The 17,153-nt window shown below is 49.7% G+C and overlaps 1 protein-coding gene and 1 non-coding gene across 29 annotated transcripts in view; one reads left to right on the top strand and one right to left on the bottom strand.

Annotated features, from left to right (window-relative positions):
• CUX1 (cut like homeobox 1) overlaps nt 1-17,153 on the top strand; it is a 472,306-nt gene that overhangs the window by 369,233 nt on the left and 85,920 nt on the right. For 12 of the 28 annotated variants that reach the window (XM_028844752.2, XM_077994453.1, XM_028844759.2 and 9 more), the window contains exons 12-15: nt 9,394-9,452; nt 13,363-13,411; nt 15,031-15,127; nt 16,169-16,840. In XM_028844752.2, coding sequence (XP_028700585.2) covers nt 9,394-9,452; nt 13,363-13,411; nt 15,031-15,127; nt 16,169-16,840 — 877 coding nt within the window. 28 annotated transcript variants of the gene reach the window in all.
• Nucleotides 13,603-13,733, bottom strand: LOC114677249 (small nucleolar RNA SNORA48). Its single transcript, XR_003728540.1, has one exon. It is a non-coding gene; the product is annotated as a small nucleolar RNA SNORA48 (small nucleolar RNA).

Genomic DNA, 17,153 nt, shown 5'->3' on the forward strand with positions numbered 1-17,153 from the left:
TTCTCTCCATTGTCAAGTTAAAGGGCGTGACTCAGATACACACCAGCTACAAGAGAGCAAGGCTGTAGACCTTACATTTTTTATTATAGAGCAATTTCTTCCAAATCAGTTAAGGTTTCAATGTTTGCCTTCACAAAAAAATGAAATGCGGTTTTGCAAATTAATGTTCGTTATCCGTATCTTGGGGGAATTGTTTAATACCGTGCAGTTAATGAAACAATTCAGCAATACTTCTTCCAAAATCATTGCTACCTTATCTTCATCTAATCTCATAATCAAAACATATCTTCCAGTAACAAGACTTCTGATTTTAATTATCTTAACTCCTTGTTGCCAGGAGTACAGATTTCGCTAATACCAAACCCACATGCAGAAAGCGTTTGACTTCACCAAACCAGGGTTTCCTCTCACCCCAAAGGAGTAAGGTTAATTGAACAAGATACCTTCTGAGGGTGTTTTGTTTTCCTAATGTGTATAATGTATAGCCTCAACTATAAGCTAAAGGAATACAATTATTAGGAAAATATTTTTACGAATGAGACTTGGCAAATTGGCAACCTGATGCTTTTGCCATGGGGAACCTTGACCCCACAGTCTTGGCTACTCATAGAACTCACCTTCACTTACCATGGAGCTGCTTTCTTTCTTTCTTCTTCCTGTCCCCTTCCCCGCTTTCCTGTCTTACGGGGGACCCACGGATGCACAATGTGGCCTTGAATTAGGTTGCTGTTTGAGAGAGGAGGCTCCAAGCGCCCAGCTCTGGGCTCAGCTGTTTGGAGTTGCAGGTGGTTTTCCCATGAACACTTGGCAGCAGGTCCTTGATCTTTGAGACATGTGCCAGGTTGTTTGGTGACAGTCACTTGGGGAGAGGGCATTTCCCATATGCAGAAGGCTTATTGGGCAGAATCTTTGTCCTGAGTTCATTGAATTGTTTCCACCCGTACTTTCCAATGATACTCTCTCCAGTTGGATGAATTGGAGGACTAATTGGTTCTCTTTCTCTAACCCATTGAAATTCTCCATCTTTCTGCCACTGAGGTGTCTTCTCTTCCCTCAAATTTGATTTGTCATTTTACAAAGATACCAGACAGCTGCACGTCTTCGAGTCTGTCCTGTCCAGGGCTCTACTTTTTCAAGCGAAGTTCCCCATAAGCGCCCCACCATCCACGTGTGTCACGGGACATCCGCTAACCTTTAATTAGGCACGGAAACAGACGCAGAAGTGGGAGATGTTTCCTCCTGCCTAATCTGACAAGTGCTTAAGCATAGTGCCACTTGTAAGGAAGAACTCTATTTTTGCAATTAATGAAACAGCCCGACCACCGTTGACAAGGCTGCTTTTTGATAACTCTCTATTCTGTGGTCTTCTGTTGGAATGCTTTAATATAGAGGCAGTATAATTAGCTAGTCAACTGCACTGTACTTGCTACAGCACAGAAGATAATGCTACCAATAGCTTCAATTTACAATGAGTATTTGTAAGAAAGGCTAACTAAAAGAACGACAGGCTCCCAGAAGGAGGAATTATATTTTTCTGAAGACGCTTTAAAGATCATTGCTTCCCATTGGGTGGGTAGTCACATGAGTTAGAATCACCTAGGGGTCTTTTTCCAAACTGCTCTGTTTCCCTACCCCTCACCCCAGCCCCTGAAGCTCTGATGGGTCCCATGGAGACACTATGGGAAGGTGCTGTGTCCCTGGGGCACTGAGGTGGTATGAAAGAGGTGGTGGAAAACCTTCCGTCTCCCCACACCCTCTGGCCTTGGGGGTCTGTCTTTTCATCTTGCATTCTCAGGTGGGAAGATCACTGGAGCCCAGGAGTTCAAGACCAGCCTGGCCAATGTAGTGAGATCCCATCTTTTTATTTTTTTATTTATTTTTATTTATATATATTTTTGGAGACAGAGTCTTGCTCAGTCTCCCAGGTTGGAGTCCTGTGGCGTGATCTCAGCTCACCACAACCTCCGCCTCCTGAGTTCAAGCAATTCTCCTGCCTCACCCTCCCAAGTAGCTGGGACTATAGGTTCCCACTACCACGCCCAGCTAACTTTTGTATTTTTAGTAGAGACGGGGTTTCACCATGTTGGCCAGGTCAGATCACGAGCTCCTGATCGCAGGTTGTTCACCTGCCTCGACCTCCCAGAGTGCTGGGATTACAGGCGTGAGCCACCACGCCCAGCCCCTTCTCTTAATTTTTTTTTTTTTTTTTTAATGAGCCAGAGTGGTGACACATGCCTGTTGTCCCAGCTACATGGGAGGCTGGGGAGAGAGGATCATTGGAGCATACACAGCACCCACCCCAGTGTTCGGAGATTTGGACTCACCATCCAGAGCCCAGAGTATCCTTGGGCTCCTCCCCAACTCCCAGCACCAGCAGAACCTAAATTTCCATACCTGCTGCCTCTCCCTGAGGAAGCATGGAGACACATGTCGTCATCTGGAGAGAGTCCTTGTCCAGTAGAAAAGGAGGTACATGCTGCCCAGGCCTGGACCCCAGAGATGCAGTGTCAACTAAGGGTCTGTGTCTCAGACCCCTGCCCTGGGCGAGGGGTTCCCTGTGAGGCCAAAGACTCCCACACCAACTCTCCCCTGAACCAGTCAGACAGCACCACGCGGAGCCTGGCCCCGTTTATCTGCACCGCAGATGCCACTCTGCCCCCACGGTCAGAATTTTATGGAAAAGAGATATTGTCACTTTGACCACTCGCTGTGTAACCTGGAAGACATGACCTTTCCCAGGGTCTCTGCCTTAGTCAGACCTGCGAGAGGCCCCTTTGCTCTTTTTTTTTGAGACAAGGTCTCACTCTGTTGCCCAAGCTGGAGTGCAATGACACAATCATAGCTAACTGCAGCCTCGACCTTCCTGGCTCAAGGAATCCTCCCATCTCAGCCTCCCAAGTAGCCGGGACTACAGGCACATGCCACCACAGCCGGCTAGTTTTTATATCTTTTATAGAGATTGTGTCTTGCTATGCTGCCCAGGCTCGTGTCGAACTCCTGGGCTCAAGTGATCCTCCCACCTCAGTCTCCCATAGTGCTGGGGTTACAGGCATGAACCACCATGCCCTGCAGTAGATAGACATCGTCTATAGATTGGACACGTACTTTGCTAATGCCAAAATAGTTGGCATTGTAGATTAAAGCTTATTTTCATTTAAATCTTAGCCAGGCTTTTAAGAACTTCAAATAGATAATTCTTCTGGCACTTCAGGACCGAGCTGGGGAGCACCAGTTAATTTAGCCAGGTGGGCTCCGTGTATCTTTTCAATCGTGCTATTACAACAGGTATGTTCAATTGGTACTTGATCATCCTATGTTTCACCACTGTCCTTTGAAAACCTGTGTTCATTCTGAATCTCCCCATTCTTCAGATGAGAAACGTGAGGCCCAAACAGGCTCAGGTTATCCAAGGTCACAGTCAGCCGGGGTAGGACCAGGTTGGCAGCCAAGTCTCTGACACTTGGCCTTTTCTCACCTGTCTGTGTAAAGCCCACATGTGTTCCTTAGATTCATGCATTTTATTTTATTTTTAAAGACAGGATCTTGCTCTGTTGCCCCAGGATGGAGTGCAGTGGCATGATCATAACTCACTGCAGCCTCAACCTCCAGGGCTCAAGTGATCCTCCCACTTTAGCCTCCTGAGTAGCTGGAACTACAGGCGTGCACCACCACACCCAGCAAATTTTTAAATTTTTGTAGAGATGGGATCGCCCTATGTTGCCCCTGCTGGTCTTGAACTCCTAGGCTCAAGCAATCCTCCTGCCTCAGCCTCCCAAAGTGCTGGGATTCCAGGCGTGACTCACCGCACCCAGCCAGACAAGTGCATTTTTCAGGAAGATGACCAGTTCCCAGATTCTCTTTCCACAGTCTTGGACATGAGGTTACCCTTGACAGTGGGAGCCACTCCAGGGCACATGTACTCTTTCTCTGTGGCTCTGCTGCAGAATAGCGAGGACCTTGGGACGTGACAGGCTGAGATCTGGAGACTTTCATGAACAGAGCTCCTGGAGAAACAGAACCAGAGACTCTCTTTAGATCCAATTGTAGCCAGATTCAACCCCACCTAGCAGGGATGTAGTAATTGTAGTAACAAGGACAGTAACAGTACTAACCACCATTTACAGAGCACTTTACCATGTGCCCAGCACCATACTAAGCTCTAAGTACCCAATATTTTATTTAATCCTCACCAAAGCACTGTAACATATGAACACAATCCCCATTTTATAGATAAGGAAACTGAGGCTTAGAGAAGTCAAGTCTGGGTGGTTGGGTGGGTTGGTTGATTGGTTGGTTGATTGATTTATTTATTTATTTAGAGGCAAGGTCTCACTCTTTTGCCTGGGGTGGAGTGGCACCATCACGGCTCACTGCAGCCTCCACCTCCCAGGCTCAAGTGATCCTCTTGCCCCAGCCTCCTGAGTAGCTGGAACTACAGGCACATGCTAACACACCCAGCTAATGTTTTGGAGTTTTTTTGTTTTGTTTTGTGTTTTTGTAGAGACAGGGTCTTGCTATGTTGTCCTGCTTGTCTTGAACTCCCACGCTCAAGCGAGCTACCACACCTGACCCAAGACGTCGAGTCTTATCTAGGTTCACCTTGCAAGTATGTGGCAGAGTCAGGATCTGTGGGACTCTGGAGCCCAGGTTTTGCAGAGAGCCCCCGGCTCATCCTGGCCTCTCCAGCGTCTCACTTCCTCCCTGCAGGCAAGCGGGGCTGGCCTCAGCTCTGTCAAGACCTGCACTGTAGGACCCCAGAGATTTTTCTTCTTTCTTCGGGTAGTCAGACCCATCTGCAAAAGTTTTGCAATCATGAAATCAGATAGCGTATGAAATGCTAGGAATAAGCGCAGGTCTAGCATACCACGCGGCCAGCGGGAGCATGACCGGACAGGAGGAGTGCGTCTTCAGAGACATTGAGAAACTGGCGTGCCTGTCGCCCATCCCAGGGTCAGAGTCTTTGAAACCGAGCTTTCTGGGAACCCAACAAGGAGTTTCTGATCGAAGAACCGCACTGAGGACAGTTAGTCTTTTTTCCCACACTGGGCATTTTCAGCATCAGAGGCCAATGGGAGCCCTGCGTCTGCAGGTTTTGAGATGTGGCACTCACAGTAGGGTCACTAGAATGGAGATGTCCATGGGACCAGGTTACAAGCGCTCTGCCAGTTGGGAGAAGTGTCGCCAGGCAGCCTCCCCCAGGCTCCATCCAGCTTATCTGCCCAAGACAGGAAACGTCATCAAAGGTTTAGAGAAGAGATCTTGGGGACTTCCTGGTTCAACTGCCCCAAGGTAGATGGCAGAACTCTCAATGGAAGCTGTTTAGCTCTCAGCAAAAGCTTATGTCCAACTAAAATACAGTCATGCGTCACTTAACAATGAGGCTGCGTTCTGAGAAATGCGTCATTAGGTGAATGCGTTGTGCAATCATAGTGTGTACTTGCACAAACCTAGATAGTATATATATATTTTTTTTATTTGTGCCTGTTTTTCATTCGGAAAACCAAATGTCCCAGCACCATTACTGAGCATTAGTCATTTCCCCTGCTTGATCTGCATTGCCTTTATAAAGGGCCGTATGTCAGCTTTCTTTGTATGTTCCATTAGAATGACTCAGGCCAGGCGCGGTGGCGCAAGCCTATAATCTCAGCACTTTGGGAGGCCAAGGCAAGTGGATTACCTAGTGTCAGGAGTTCAAGACCAGCCTGGCCAACATTGTGAAAAACCTCATCTCTACTAAAAATACAAAAATTAGCCAGACATGGTGTCAGACACCTATAATCCTAGCTACTTGGGGAACTGAGGCAGGAGAATTGCTTGAACCCAGGAGGCGGAGGTTGCAGTGAGCCAAGATCATGCCACTGCACTCCAGCCTGGGCAGCAGAGTGAGACTCTGTCTCAAAATAAAAAAAGACTCTTATGGGGCTTAGGCAGCCTTTGTTGACCGAAGCGTTATGTGGTACACAGTTATACACGGATCCCACCCCTAAAACCTTCCAATTAGGGCCAATCACAGGCCTTCGAAGAAGACCTGCAGCCATGCCCTTAGACGGAGAGTGTAATGGGACTTAGCAGTGCTAAGAGTCCCAATATCAAGGCTGGGAACCTGGAATCCCGGCACTTTGAGAGGCCGAAGTGGGAGGATCACTTGAGCCGAGGAGTTCAAGACCAGCCTGGGCAACATAGTGTGACCTCGTCTCTACAAAATAACTTAAAAAAAAAAAGAGTCCCACTATTGAGGGCCCAGAGTTGCCAACATCTGCACTGGTTCTTTGCTTTGTGCAAACCCTTGAGTAATTGCTGTTATTCCCATTTTACAGATGAGAAGTTTATTAACTTGTCCATAGGCACCCAGCTCATAAGTGACAGACTCAGGTTCCAGGCTCAGGCCATTGGCCTTCTTGGTCTGTGCCATGCCAGGCTCGGAGACCCTCCGTGTGCTCCTCCCTCTCTCTGCCTTATTCCCAGCCAGCTCCTATTCTCTGGATATGACCACGTTTATGCACGTTCCGTATCCAGCTTTGGTGATCGCGACCGTCTGATGTGCATTTTGGATTCCAGTGACACTGAATAATCCCTCGCAAGGAAATATGAGTGCATTAGTACTAACTGCTATTTGACGATAGGGAAGAGAATAAAATAATCACTTCTTGACAAGCACCTTCTGAGAATCTTTTGTAGGAAAATGAGTGCCTTCTACCTCGTGTTTCATTAGGACTGAGAAAACCATTATAATACACAAAGTCAGCAAGAAGTTTTCAAAAGGACCTATGGCAGAGCAGTTTCATGCAGTGGGAAAGGCACGCTTGAGAAATCACCACCGAAGGCAACAGAAAAAGACGGGCCCAGTGAAGGCTGGGCAGCTGGAATCCCAGCACTTTTGAGAGGCCAAAGAGGATAACTTGAGCCCAGGAGTTTTAGTTAGTTAGTTAATTAGTTATTAATAGTGTGTGCTTGTACAAACCGAGATGGTATTTATCTTATTTATGCATTTTTTAATATGAAAAACCAAATGTCCCAGCCCTGTTACTGAACATTCGTCATTTCCCCTGCTTGAACTGCAGTGCCTTTATAAAGGGCCGTATGTCAGCTTTCTCTGTATGTTCCATTAGAATCTTAGGGACTTAGGCTGGACACGGTGGCTCAAGCCTGTAATCCCATCACTTTGGGAGGCAGAGGTGAGCAGATCACCTAAGGTCAGGAGTTCGAGACCAGCCTGGCCAACATGGTGAAACCTCATCTCTAATTATTATTGAATAATTACTTAATTATTAATTAGTGATTAATAAAACACATGAATTTTTAAAACAGCGGGCAGGTTGGGATTTGGATGGCACCATCTCCTCCCCAAAGTCTAGAATGTTCTCAGTTGGCTTTAAACTGTGGTCTTAGCCATGGCTAGTCAAGCAGAACCTGAAAGGGCACCTATGGCTGGGCATGGTGGCTCACGCCTGTAATTCCAACACTTTGGGAGGCTGAAGGGAGAATCACTTGAGCTCAGGAGTTTGAGACCAGCCTGGGCAACATAGCAAGACCCCATCTCTTAAAAAATAACCAGGTGTGGTGATGTACATCTATAGTCCCAGCTACTCAAGGAGCTCGGGCAGGAGGATTGCTTGAGCCCAGGAGTTGGAGGCTGCAGTGAGCTATGATCGCACCACTGCACTCCAGCCTGGATGACAGAGCAAGACCCTGTCTCTCTTTTTTTTTTTAAAGAAGAAAAAAAGAAGAAGAAGCATAACACCTAGAAACTCTGTAGAGGGGAAGTTACCGGAAATGACATTTGTTCACCTCTAGCTTGGAAACATGCTGAATGGCCAGAACACCCTCCTGGCACTGCCCCTCCATGTTCTTGTTTTATGTAGAGTTGCCTCATTTCCTCCAAGGAGCTCCCTTTAGAAAAGATCAAAAGCAAACTAGTCCAAAAACACCTTCAGAGAAGAAAGCACCCCTACGACCACCCCACAGCAATGGCTCCTCTCACAAGAAAGCCCTGCAGAGCTGTGGGCAGAAACGGCCACACCAGGCTGGGCAGGGTGGCTCACTCCTGTAATCCCAGCACTTTGGGAAGTTGAGGCAGTAGGGTCACCTGGGGTTGGGAGTTCAAGACCAGCCTGGCCAACATGACAAAACCCCATCTCTACTAAAAATCCAAAAAAATTAGCCAGGAGTGGTGATGCATGCCTGTAATCTCAGCTACTGGGGAGGCTGAGGAAGGAGAATTGCTTGAACTCGGGAGGCCAGGGTTGCAGTGAGCCAAGCGAAGATCACGCTACTGCACTCCAGCCTGGGCAACAGAGCAAGAGTCCGTCTCCACCAAAAAAAAAAAAAGATTAAAAAGAAAAACAAGAAACAGCCACATCAGTCCCCAGTGGGCTCACAGACCTTTCTGGAGCCCACTGGAGCATCACTGCACTTTGGAAATGTGCCATCGTTCCCCTAGGCACCTGAGAGGGAGCAGCATCTCAGGCAGGGCCCTCCCCGCAGGACTCAGACCAGCTTGCTATCAGGGAAGCCACCGAGCACCTAACTGAACAGGCCCCTACTCCTAAAACCCCAGCATTCAGGGGTTCAGGAGTGCAAAGGTGTTTGCCCTGATGCCTGTTTGATGCCTACTCTCAACACAAAAGGGCTGTGTCTCTCGTTAGCGGAGGTTCTCCCAAAGGTGTTGACAACCAGCTGTATGAGTCCGTCAGCCTAACATACTTTGTTTAAAACCACACGCTGCTTTTCAGACACCAGGAAAGCCTCTCCTCCTTCTGTTTGCGGTTTCATGGCACTTCCTACAAAATGCACTTTTCCTCCTCTGCAAAGATTCTTCCTTCCGTTGTTTGTTTGTTTGTTTGTTTGTTTAAAGAGGTAGGGTCTCCATTCCTCACTCCGTCACCCAGGCTGGAGTGCAGCGGCACAGTCATAGCTCACTGCACCCTCCAACTCCTGGGCTCAAGCAATCCTCCCACCTCAGCCTCTCAAGTAGCTGAGACGACAGGCATGTACCAGCAACCCGGCTAATTTTTTTTATTTTTTGTCGAGATGGGGCCTCACCATGTTGCCCAGACTGGTTTCAAACTCCTGGGCTCAGGCAATCCTCCCACCTCAGCCTCCCAAAGTGCTGGACTTACAGGCATGAGTCACCATACCCAGCCTTCATTCTGCTTTTGCTAAGTTGTACGTCAACAACTTTACAGCATCCCTATACACGTTGCTGTGCCTGGGCACACATTCACACTGGGCAGGCCGGGAGCGTGAAGGAAAAAAGATGGCCCCAGCACTCCATTCACAAGGGCTGGCTTCCCCTCGCAGGCACAGCTGGCTGTTCCGCAGCGAATGCCGTCGGTGAAGTCCATGGACCTGTTGTCAGGCATGGCCACTGATCAAATTCTTCTCTGTTTTCAGCAACTGGAAGAAAAACTCAAAGGCCAGGCTGACTATGAAGAGGTGAAGAAAGAGCTGAAGTAAGTACGGAGACCTCTGTGGCCCCTCACAAGCTGAGGCTCATTAGGGCCATCTGCTAACAATGCCACGCCGGTGACGGGCAGCCTTGGCCCCCTGCCCTCTGGCTCAGCAGATGCCCGTAAATGCAGCCAGAGTTCTGCCACTCCACGGTGTCCTGGGCTACCCAACGCTGTGGGCGTTTGCCCTCGGGCCTGTCCCTGAATTCTTTGGACTTCTGCTAAAAGCTGTGCATTTCAGGTATTCCAGAATGCATGGAATCAGGGGCATAGTGCCTTTACAGAAATGATCAAATATGACCTTGTTTTGCAACTATAAATTCCCCAAACAGAAGCAAAGCACAGGAGGGAAACGTTTTCGGGTTGAAGGTGGGCATATGGCCTCACACTGCCCTGGCCTCCTGGACTCGGAAACTCTGTCTTCCAATCTCTGTTCTCCACCTGTGAGACTGTAGCCAAAAGCTTGTCGTCTTTTCAGGGCTAATGATGGCATTCTCAGTTCTCAAGCTTCAAAGTTCCCTTCTTGGCCAGCAGCCCCCACCTCTGCCTCCTCACCCTGAGCCGCCTTTGGCACTCTAGAGCTCCCAGGTCCTGGTCTTTACCTGTCCCCCAACATCCATCATGCTCCAGGCTCACTGACCTCCCCTGCAAGCCTGGAGCCTGTGGTCAGACCCTCTGCGTTCATACAGCTCCCCTGGATCGTCAACCATTCCAAGCCTTCCCACCGGCATCCCTGCCTCACTCCTAACGTTATTAACCACTGCAAACGAAGGTTGCCTAGGGCGTGGTGACCGGCCCCACAGGTCCCCTGTGCTTCTCGTGGCTGGAACTCTGCTGGTTTGAGGCTTCCTCAGGGGTTCTTCCCTGCCCTTGTCACTGTTACCCCAATCTCTATCCACAGATGCCCTTAGCCCTCTGCTAGGGACAGACTCCCGCCTCGGGTCTTAGGTGCCACCTCCCATCTGTGCAGGCTGCCCCCTCCGCCTAGACCTTGGGTCTCTTCCTTCCTGCCCCTCCTGCTGTCCCATCAGCCCCTTTCTCTCTTGCTGCTATTTTCCATTTCTCCTTTTAAGATGAGCCTACACCCACTCACCACGTTTTCTTTGTATTGTTAATTCCATTCTGCTAAGAAAAGCTCTTTGGGTGTCCTCTTGAACCATCTCACTTCCATGACCAGCTGCCTTCTCTCGCCTGAGACCCCCAGCCTCCCTGGTGTCTGCTGGCCCTCATAGTCCCTGTCCCCACCATGCTCTCCCCCCGAGTAGTCTCATCCCCTTTCCAGCTGCAAAGCCTCTGCCGGCACCTCTTCGGACAAACCCCTACACCCCTCTAACACTTCCAGCCTTTGTAACTTACTTACTTACTTACTTATTTATTTGACAGAGTTCCGCTCTTGTTGCCCAGGCTGGAGTGCAGTGGTGCTATCTGAGCTCACCGCAACCTCTGCCTCCTGGGTTCAAGCGATTCTCCTGCCTCAGCCTCCCAAGTAGCTGGGATTACAGGCATGAGCCACCACCCTGGGCTAATTTTGTATTTTTGGTAGAGATGGGGTTTCTCCATGTTGGTCAGGCTGGTCTCGAACTCCCGACCTCAGGTGATCCGCCCACCTCAGCCTCCCAAAGTGCTGGGATTACGTGTAACTTATTATTAAACGTTACCTGGTTAACCTTCTCTACCTGCCTCTCCTATCCCATTCTTTCCTTCCTTTCCCTCTTCTTCCCTCTTCCAAAAAAGAAAAAGAAATTGGGCCTTCTAATTTTGAGCCAGAGAAACTCTGCTGCAAAGGCCTGTGCCCAGCCTCACCCTGGGAGTTAGTATTCCTCTTCCTCCTCCTCCTCCTCCTCCTCCTCCTCCTCCTCCTCCTCCTCCTCCTCCCCCAAGTTCACTTCATTCCCGGGGAGCTGAGGTTTCCAGGCTCCAGCCAGCAGCACATACCAGTCTACTCCCTCTCATCCATAGCCCGCTAGGCCACAGGCTGCCCCTACCCCCACTGCAGGGCTGCCTCGCCAGCCCCGCTTGTCACCACATTCCTGCTGACTCTTTCTGTTGCATCTGCACACGACAGGCCCCACCACCATGTGCACATCTGGAAGCCCCACTCAGGTGGCTTCTTTGCCCAAATGCGCTCCTAGCTGCCCACTTCCTGGTGAACCAGGTGTGCTCTTGGGCTCTTGCCCGCGTCCCCTTCTCAACATCGTCCCATTTCCATTTCCTCACCCCCGCGCAACGGGGTGCTGACCTCAGATCCTCACGCACTGCAGCACAAGACACCCCGTCCCTTCAGGGCCCTTCTCCAATGCTCGTTCATCATGACGCTAAGAAGTGGTCTCCAACCCGTCAAGATCCCTCCTGCTGGGGTCCTCGCAAGTTCTGTCTCTTAATGGACCACTTGGAGTCTTGCCTATTACCTGTACTGGCCTGTAAATTTCCTGGAGTATGGACCAGGAGTGGTTCTGATTCCCCACGACAACAAGCAGCTAGCAGGCTGCTGGTAAAGATCTGTAGAATAAATAAAGAGACACATGGTCTCTTATTACATAATCCAAAGAAAATAGGAAACAAAGGACAGGATTCCATCTTAAGAAACCCCTTTCGGCCGGGCGCAGTGGCTCACGCCTGTAATCCCAGTACTTTGGGAGGCCGAGGCGGGTGGATCACCTGAGGTCAGGAGACCAGCTTGGCCAACATGGCGAAACCCCGTCTCTACTAAAAATACAAAAATGATCCGGGTGTGGTGGCACACACTAAGGGGACAGAGGCCGAAATCATGGCTACAGGAACACAGCGAAGGTTCGGTTGACTCTGCACCTGCGAATCATAAATCTCACGGTCCAGCCAGCCTGCTCTGAGTCTCTTCTCCATCCTTGGTATTTCAAAGAAACACTTGCAGCTCCTTCAAAGCCACACAGCCTTACTTCCCCTCTTCTCCTTGGTATACTCAGCAAAAGAGGGACATCCACAGCAAAAGGAACTCAAGAAACAGTAATAATCCTGGGGACCTGGACTCACTGAGACTGTAGTGATCAGGGCATGGCCCTTTTCAGTGCTGATGAGAACAAGGGAGGCAGAAGTCACCTTATGTTGCCACACCTTTGTCATTGCGCTCCTTCCCCAACCTGGGGCTGCAGAGAAGGTCTGTCCATCTCGCTTCTGAGTCATCCAAGTCTAGGACGTTGCCCTTTGCCTATATGCCCTGGTCCCCAGGTGGGTGCCAGTTAGGAGTAAGGTGTGGGCAGTGGCCGCCCTGGTGGGTTCCTCACTCTCTGGCTTCTCCTTACAACTTTTTCCTTCCCTTTAAGCTTTACAAATACATTCCACTTGCAACAATGTTCTGTCTGTATTAAACTTTAAAATTATACTCTGAACAGACCTGGTGTGACTCCATATGGAATGATTTACATGCTAGGCAAGAAACTTTTGCCAGCCAACTGCTAGTTGAATAGTTATTCTAGAGACATTATCAGATTCTATTACTGCCAGGGAAGTTGTTAAAGTTGACAGTTCTTCAGTTCCTGGAGAGCAGGAAATTGTAATGTTAATGCTTATTAATGTGGCTGTTGTCAAAGGTATAAGTAGAAAATAACCGCTCTGGGCCGGGCACGGTGGCTCACGCCTGTAATCCCAGCACTTTGGGAGGCTGAGGCAGGTGGATCACTGGAGGTCAGGAGTTTGAGACCAGCCTGGCCAACACGGTGAAGCCCTGTCTCTACTAAAAACACAAAAATTAGTGGGCATGATGGCACATGCCTGTAATCCCAGCTACTCAGGAGGCTAAGACAGGAGAATCGCTTGAACCCAGGAGGCAGAGGTTGCAGAGAGCCAAGATCATGCCACTGCACACTAGCCTGGGTGACAGAACGAGACTCTGGCTCAAAAACTAAAATAAAATAACCCCTCTCTCGTGCTCTTGCAGCATTCTGAAGTCCATGGAGTTTGCACCGTCCGAGGGCGCTGGGACACAGGTACGTGTCTCACTCAATGGTCAGCACTAGCGTCAGCCCCGCTACTGGTTACCACTGGTCCCTCTGGAATATCCCATGATCTCACTGTTTCTACGAGGCCTCTCGCTTACAGTCAATGAGTCATACTTCAAGAACATTTTAACCAAGTTAAAACAGATTGTCTTTTTTCTCTCTCTCTCTCTCCTTTTTTCCCATGTGTCCAAGGTATGAACCAGGCATAGATCAAAAGCCAAGCTGGGGATGAACAAGGGATTGCTTCATCCCTAACTGATAGGAGATGGGCACTACCAAAAAGCAAATTATCTTTAACTAAAAAGAGGCAAAAAGAGACAAGTTAGTGTTTTCCAAACTGGTAACTGAAGTGAAATTGTGATTTCACTTGAGCCAGGTACTAAGAACGTAAATAAAAAACTGTCAGTTGTGTTTAAGGCGGCCAGGCTCAGTAGCTCATGCCTGTAATCCCAGCACTTTGGGAGGCCAAGACAGGCAGATCGCTTTGAGGCCAGGAACTCGAGAACAGCCTGGGCAATATAGCAAGACCACGTCGCTATTAAAAACAAAAAAACGAAAAATAGCCAAGTACTATGGCATATGCCTGTGGTCCCAGCTACTTGGGAGGCTGAGGCAGGAAGATCGCTTGAGCCCAGTAGTTCAAGGCTATGGTGAGCTATGATCGCGCCACTGCGCTCCAGCCTGGGCAACAGAGAGAGACTTTTTTTTTTTTTAATTGCATTAAAGAGCAGCCAAAAATGGATTGGTTTAGGAACTTCAGTTACATGCTGCCTCAGTAGAGAAGGCACAAGGGCAGGATGACAGTGGCCCAGGGTCATCTGGTGGCCGATAAAAACTGACTTCCAGGCCAAGCATGGTTGCTCACGCCTGTAATCCCAGCACTTTGGGAGGCTGAGGTGGGTGGATCACTTGAGGTCAGGAGTTCGAGACCAGCCTGGCCAACATGGTGAAACCCTATCTCTGCCAAAAACATAAAAAATTAGCTGGGTGTTGTGGCACACGTCTGTAATCCCAGCTACTCGGGTGGCTGAGGAAGGAGAATCACTTGAACCCCAGAGGCAGAGGGTACAGTGAGCCAAGATTGTGCCACTGCACTCCAGCCTGGGTGACAGAGCAAGACTCCGTCTCAAAAAATTAAAAAATCAAATCAAATTGACATCCTAAGTGGAATCTGACTCCAGATGCCCAGAAGACAACCAACATCTTTGTGGCTGGCAAAAAAAAAAAAGTTCCCTTTACAGAAACGTTCGGACAGAGGTTTGTGGCTTGGCAGCCAGTCTTACGGCCAAATGAGGTGCGAGTTCAGGTCGCTTGAGTTTGAGAACAGATGAGAGAATAATTAATTGTTTAGAAGCTGTGAAAGTCTAAGAAGAAAAATGACTTCAACTAGAATCCATTCTTTCTGAAGGGAACTTGTTTTCCACGTGTATTAAACGTCTTGGGGGAAAATCAGCTGTCCCTACCCACTTCGGAGTCAGATCGAGAGCTGGGTGGGAACACGGACAGACGGAGGGAGGCAGGGCTCCGGGCCTGGTCGCCCAGGAAGCAGGTGGGTGGCCGGCCCCGCAGTGAGCCCCACAGTGAGCCCCCTGCTCTGCCTCTTCTAGGATGCGGCCAAGCCCCTGGAGGTGCTGTTGATGGAGAAGAACCGCTCGCTGCAGTCCGAGAACGCCGCACTGCGCATCTCCAACAGCGACCTGAGCGGTAGGTTGGCCGGGCTTCACGCGTGTGAGGTGCTTGGTTCGCTTCCAGGGGTCAGTCAAGGAAAAGCAAGGTGAATCGTGAGTCTGGGGAGATGCATGGCCAGAGAAGCGCCGGTTAATGAGAACCTTTGACTAATGCGTGTTGGGTGCCCTTCTCCTCACCGCTCCTTCCTTCCCTTCCCCGCCCTGCTTAAAAAGCTGGATGTTGAGACGGGCCAGCCGCACAGGCTCTGCGGAGGTCAGTTAGGGGCAGTGCGTCTGGAGACCCCGGGAGGGACAGCTCGGAGGACGTCGGCCTTTCTGATCTGTGTCTAGTTGTGCTGCACAGAGGCCAGGGACAGTGTGAACCCAGCCTCGCTCTGGTGGTGTTTTCAGGGACAGCCCCGGGTATGCCGGGTCCAGTAGAGGTTTTTCTTCCTTGGTCAGGTCTACCCTGGGGACGCGTCCCCCATCCTTAGCCTTTCTTGGCTCATCCCCCAAATGGTGGCGTCACTGACTGTGCTTCTGATTTGGGCAGCTGGTAAAACGCGTACAGGTGTCTCGGGCTCCGATGGTATTGCATTCTCAAAACGGGCGCGCGCCTCCAAATCGAGGGGGCTTGGTACCGTGCATCCACCTCAGAGCAAGAGGTACGAGCGAATCCATTGGTCCAAAAATGTCAGTGTTTGCTGCTCCTCCGGCCGGGGCCAGCGGGCCCAATAAGAGGCCCGTGACCCGTCAACTCTTCCCTGTGTGTGTCACTGGCTCCTTGTCACGCTAGGAGTTTGAATCTATGTGAAGGGGACTCTCCAGGCTGCAACGTACAAGAAAGGCGCAAACATGAATGCATGTTGCTTGTTTTGGGAAGCCTCGTTTGGCTGACTTACAAATTTAATCGGAAAACAAACCAACCCACCTCATTGGCCCTTGTAAAAAAAAAAAAAAAAACCTGCACTTTTTTTTGTTTTCCCTTTTGCGGGGGCAAACTTTTGCATTTTGGTCTTGGTTTTTTTTTCCCCCTTTGGAATCCCCCATAATGCATTCTGTTTGCCCTTCCTTGTAGGGTCAGCCAGGAGGAAAGGGAAAGACCAGCCTGAAAGTCGGCGCCCGGGATCTTTGCCGGCCCCCCCTCCTTCTCAGTTGCCCCGCAACCCCGGGGAGCAGGCTTCCAATACTAATGGTACACACCAGTTCTCACCAGCGGGGTTAAGTCAAGACTTTTTCAGCTCATCCCTGGCAAGCCCCAGCCTACCCCTGGCTTCTACAGGAAAATTTGCACTAAACTCTCTTCTCCAGCGGCAGCTAATGCAGTCCTTCTACTCCAAGGCTATGCAGGAAGCCGGAAGCACAAGCATGATTTTTTCAACAGGTCCATACAGCACAAACTCCATATCTTCCCAAAGTCCATTACAACAAAGCCCAGATGTCAATGGCATGGCCCCATCCCCCAGCCAGTCAGAAAGTGCTGGGAGCGTCTCCGAGGGCGAGGAGATGGACACTGCAGAAATCGCCCGGCAGGTCAAAGAGCAGCTCATTAAGCACAATATCGGACAACGTATTTTCGGACATTATGTGTTGGGACTGTCTCAAGGGTCCGTGAGCGAGATTCTAGCTCGACCCAAGCCATGGAATAAACTGACTGTTCGCGGCAAGGAGCCATTTCACAAGATGAAACAGTTCCTCTCCGATGAGCAGAACATCCTGGCCCTCCGTAGCATCCAAGGCAGACAAAGAGGTGAGAGACTGGCGTTGGGTGGCGCCAGCGTGTGAGCCCGTCACAGAGTTGCAGATGTGTGTGTGCATGCGTGTGTGTGCGTGTGTGTGTGTGATGAAACATTTGTGCATCACATCAGGTAAAGTTCTCTTTACTTCTGCCACGTCCAGAGCTCAAGGGTGGCCCGACATGAGTTAAGGCTGTTAGATTTGGGAGATCTGGCCTTTCAAATGCACTCAGCACTCCATACTTAGGAAACCCTGTAGTATTTCAATACTGTAGATCATATTACATGATGTATAGCGCCTCGGTATGCTTAGTGGCCATGGGTCTA

Source organism: Macaca mulatta, chromosome 3, assembly GCF_049350105.2.
Source record: "Macaca mulatta isolate MMU2019108-1 chromosome 3, T2T-MMU8v2.0, whole genome shotgun sequence".
NCBI classification, from domain to species: Eukaryota; Metazoa; Chordata; class Mammalia; order Primates; family Cercopithecidae; genus Macaca; species Macaca mulatta.